This window comes from Populus euphratica, unplaced genomic scaffold (genome assembly GCF_000495115.2).
Source record: "Populus euphratica unplaced genomic scaffold, PopEup_1.0 scaffold39.1, whole genome shotgun sequence".
NCBI lineage: Eukaryota > Viridiplantae > Streptophyta > Magnoliopsida > Malpighiales > Salicaceae > Populus > Populus euphratica.
Window position 1 is genome coordinate 667,307 of NW_011499897.1, and position 4,647 is coordinate 671,953.

A 4,647-nucleotide genomic window follows, 5' to 3' on the forward strand; every position below is an offset into this window, starting at 1 on the left:
TTTAAATAGGCTTTAATAACTAGATTTGTCTAATAATTTATCTTTAAATTAATGCTAAGTGTATATGAAAAAAAAATTCCATGCCACCAATGAGGTCTCAAAAATATAAGTCTAGAATTTATATCTCTTATCATTTCTTCTCTTTTTTTCAAGACCAAAGTTCAAAGTAGTTTTAGGAATGAAGCGAATGAAACATATTCCAACATATATATAACTCTTTTCATTACAAAAAAGAAAAGAGAAGAAAAAACTCAATTTACTTTGAGCAGAAAACATAATGGCATCCAGGTGTAATTATGCTGGTGTACTGGTGGGTCGTGTGTGTGTGTTTATACAACTTTTTTTCATTAAAAAAAAAAACACTCAATTTACTTCGAGCAGAAAACATAATGGCATCCAAGTGTAATTATGCTGGGTATTGATGGGTCATATGTAAAGAGTGATATAAATTATTTTTTAAAATATTTTGAAATAATTTTTTATTTTTAATATTAATATAATAAAAAATAGTAAAAATATTAATTTTTTAAAAAATAATTCTCGAAATTTCCCACCACCGATGAACTGCATTTCCGAACAAAAAAAACAAAAGCTAAGTATACTTGTTACTATTATATTATAGGACCGTGGTCCCTCGGAACACCATTATAAAGACAACCCCCTTTTGTTTTGTGTCCTCATACCGGTTCAAAAATTCCCGCATATTTTAACTAACTATCATCCCCAGCCACCCTTCTTCTCTCTCCACCATACATTTTCAGTTTTCACACCAAAATCTAGTCTCCGCCGCCGCAATGCTCCCGTACGCCACCCTGGACGAGGCAGCGGCGGCGCTAGGAAGGAATTTGACAGTAGCAGAGACGTTATGGTTCAATTACTCTGCAAAAAAGTCAGATTATTATCTTTATTGCCATAACATCTTGTTTCTTTTTCTGCTCTTCTCTGTCGTGCCTTTACCCATGGTTTTCATAAGTCTCTGGCGATCTGGTGGGTTTGATAAGTACAAGATTCAGCCTAAAGTCAAGTTGTCTCCTTCTGAGACTTTCAAGTGTTACAAGGATGTTATGCTTATGTTCTTTTTTGTCGTGGGGCCTTTACAGTTGGTTTCTTATCCATCTGTCAAGGTGAGACAGTTTTTTGTTTTTGTCACGAGAGTTTATTTGTGAGATTTCGTGTGGTTTTGATTGTTAAAGTCTGGTTTTTGGGCACTTTTTTGTTTCTTATCTTGGGAAATTTGGTGCATCTTCTGTTATAAGAATTTGTTGGTGTGGTTTTGATTTGTTAAATTGATTTTTGATGAGCACTCTGGCTTTGTAGTAGATTCTGTAACATGGGATCTGCTGGGTTTTGGCATTGGTTGCCAATGGAAATAACAGATTTTGTTGATTGATGTGAATATTGGATAATTATTGATGTTTTGTTTTCGGGTAATTATTGCGGAGTTTCTATTAATTAAAGCCATCTGTATTGAATGTTTTTCCCTTTGATTGATTTTCTGGGACTTTGTTTGATTTTATTCTGGTTTACCGAGCGATCAGTTTTAATTTTTGATTCTTCAGAATGTGATGCTGACTGCTTCTTTCTTTTTGTTAAATTTTGAAATGAGATTTAAGGCTTCTGCTGTTGCATATTTAACTTGCATGTCCACAGATGATAGGGATTCGAACAAGTTTGCCATTGCCTTCCGGATGGGAAGTCTTTCTACAGTTGGTGGTGTATTTCATGGTGGAAGACTTTACCAATTACTGGATCCACAGATTTCTCCATGGTAAATGGGGATACGAGAAAATCCACAAAGTTCACCATGAATATACAGCTCCTATTGGGTTCGCTGCCCCATATGCGCACTGGGCCGAAATTTTGATCCTCGGAATTCCATCTTTTCTTGGTCCAGCTATGGTTCCTGGGCATATGATCACATTTTGGCTTTGGATCGCTTTACGGCAGATTGAGGCGATTGAGACGCACAGCGGGTACGCATGCTATGCTTTTCTTATTTTCTGAGAGCTCTTTTCTGCTTTACTTGATTGTGACAAAATGATAACAACTTTAGAACTCCCTTGCTGCTTTACTGTTAAATTATAGACTTTTCTGCAAAATAGGGGGAGATTTCTAGTATCTTCAGTAGTGACTTACCTTTTCTTGCTGTGGGGATCAGCATGGCTCGTTTTCTTTTTCTCTTTTTTCTTTTTCTTTGGTTTAGTCGGCGAATTGTTATTGATTTATAAACAAATCGACAATCTTTTGTACCTGATCAATTAGTAGAATTACGGTAGATGAAAAGCTAAACTTGCAAAAAGAAGCTATTGTTTTTCTGGAGAGGTTAGGCCATGTCACTTCCTCCACAGCAAGCTAGAGCTTCTGCAAAGTACCAAATTCCATCTTCTTGTTGATTTTATTATTTTGTAAATTTTTAAATCATAGCATAGGTGATGGATAAATAATGTGATTAATGCTAAGAAATGATGTATGCTAGTTCCTATCCTTAGAATATTCATGACCAGTGGCGTAAGATCAGTGAATATCACCTATTTAGATTTTGGCTATTGACATTTTCCCAAAATTTATGCAAGCTCACTGTTCTGTGCATTCCTTGTAAAGGTATATGAATGGTGCAAGTAATAAAACATGGCTAAGTTCTATGCCGTATTAGAGCCTGTCACTTGTGGAGATCAGGCAACCTGAAGTTAGCCCACATGACAATTATGGCGTGGTGATATTGTGTTTCTGCTGTTACATTTGGCTAAATGCTGATTGCTTTCTAGTTATCATGCAGAGTGATTCGCAGGTTGAAATTGTTCGAAAGTAACTTTGATGCTAGGTTAGTACATAGTCTCCTAGTAAGTGTTGTAGTAATTTACTGTTGTGTAGGCTTTAAGACATGTAAATCTATATGCAATAGATAAATGGAGATAAAATCCAGTGTTACTACAATAGAGGAGCATTCTTCTCCAAGGAGCTATGGTTTTGATTTCTCTGTTGGGATGGCTCGAAGTGATAGATAGCTTCATTTTGCATTGAAATGACTTGCGTGGGGCTAAGAGGTAGTGATCATGATGCCGCCTTTATTTTCCATTTTTTTCAAACTCCTTTCCCAATACGGTTTTGGGAAACCATAGGGAGCTTAATATTACTCAGATGTTTCCTTCCTCTTATGAAGGAAGAAAAAAGGAAACAGAAAGGATACTTCCAGAAGATGGGGTCTGTGCCACAAACTAAGAATGGAGAGGTGTCCATACTAGACATATTAATGTATTGTTTCATTGTGATAGACATTTAGCTTGGGACATTTCCCGGACTTCCTTTTTCCCGGTTATCAAGGAGGAATAGTTATGCATTGAGGAATGTTTATGTTAATTACAGCTCGAACCACAATGAGCATGTTTCATATCTTTTATGATTTTTTTAGATCCAATTAATACATACGGCCCCTTCATGTGTTCTGTTTTTTGTCGATAAGCTGCATAACAACCGTGTATTTACCTTTGTGCTGCTCTTCATCTCCTGGATGTATATGTTATGCAATGATGTTTTAACTTAACTATTGGAGAACACATGGCATGCAATAGAGTAACTTATGTCTTGCTATGTAGATACGACTTTCCCTGGACTCCCACAAAATATATTCCATTTTATGGTGGTGCAGACTACCATGATTACCATCATTATGTTGGAGGACAAAGCCAGAGCAACTTTGCATCGGTGTTCACATACTGTGATTTTATTTATGGAACTGACAAGGTAAGCGGATATTTTTTGCAACTAACCGTGCAATCCTGGAAATTATGATAACTGGTATTTGAATGCTTTCTTTGATCAGGGCTATCGGTTTCAGAAGAAGCTTCTTCGGAAGGTAAATGCATTTTTCATTTTTTAAATATGTCGATTGACCAAGGGAACTTGCTTGATGTCTTGTATCTATGCTCTAAATCACATACAATTATTGTTCAAGATAGATCAATGTGAAGCAGTATGAATATAGCTATGCCTTCTACTTGGATTCTGCATCATTAATTCCGGCTAATATCGTATCCCTTCTGTGCAATTCAGTTGAAAAAGGGAGTGGAAAATGGTGTTGAGCAGAATGGAGGTTCCTACTATGTTCCTACACAAGATCTTAAATCTGACTAGCTGTCGAACAGCAGAGCTCTTATTCAAGAAAACCTACCATTTCAAGCTGACGGTGTCCATATGCTAGTCCGGTTACCTTCAAGTTGTTAGTGTTTCAGGTGGATATGATTTCATGTTTTCTGTAACTTGAGGAGGGGAGTTTTAGCGTTGAATGTTGTCAAGTTTCAGAATGTGGGGTTTTCTTTAATTGAAAAGCTGCTGGGTACAATGACTTGCAACTTCAGATGTTTTCGGTGTTGTTATTTTAGTTTCTGCTGAACATCCAAATTTAGAAAGTGCGTTTATCCACTGCAATCCCAAAATTCAACATCCAATGTAATTATTTGTAACACACCAGAATGAGGAGAAAGGTTCGAACTGGGAAAATACAACTACAATTCCTAAGATAAACCTTTTACATTTAAATAGAACAGTAAATTTAAGTTCCTGTTTTTAATCTTAGCAGAGCGGGCTGTGGCCAAGCAGGCCACAGATTGAATTTGGAAGGCGCCAATCGTTTTCTTGTGTTATCCGTGC

General features: G+C 36.5%; 1 protein-coding gene across 1 annotated transcript; it reads left to right on the forward strand.

The window, feature by feature from the left end:
- Positions 1-669: 669 nt before the first annotated feature.
- On the forward strand, positions 670-4,360 carry LOC105132225 (methylsterol monooxygenase 1-1-like). Its single transcript, XM_011035580.1, has 5 exons — positions 670-1,124; positions 1,651-1,973; positions 3,594-3,741; positions 3,821-3,853; positions 4,051-4,360. Exons 1-5 carry the CDS (start codon positions 795-797, stop codon positions 4,129-4,131), a joined length of 915 nt encoding a protein of 304 aa, XP_011033882.1. The 5' UTR covers positions 670-794; the 3' UTR covers positions 4,132-4,360.
- The last annotated feature ends 287 nt before the right edge of the window (positions 4,361-4,647 follow it).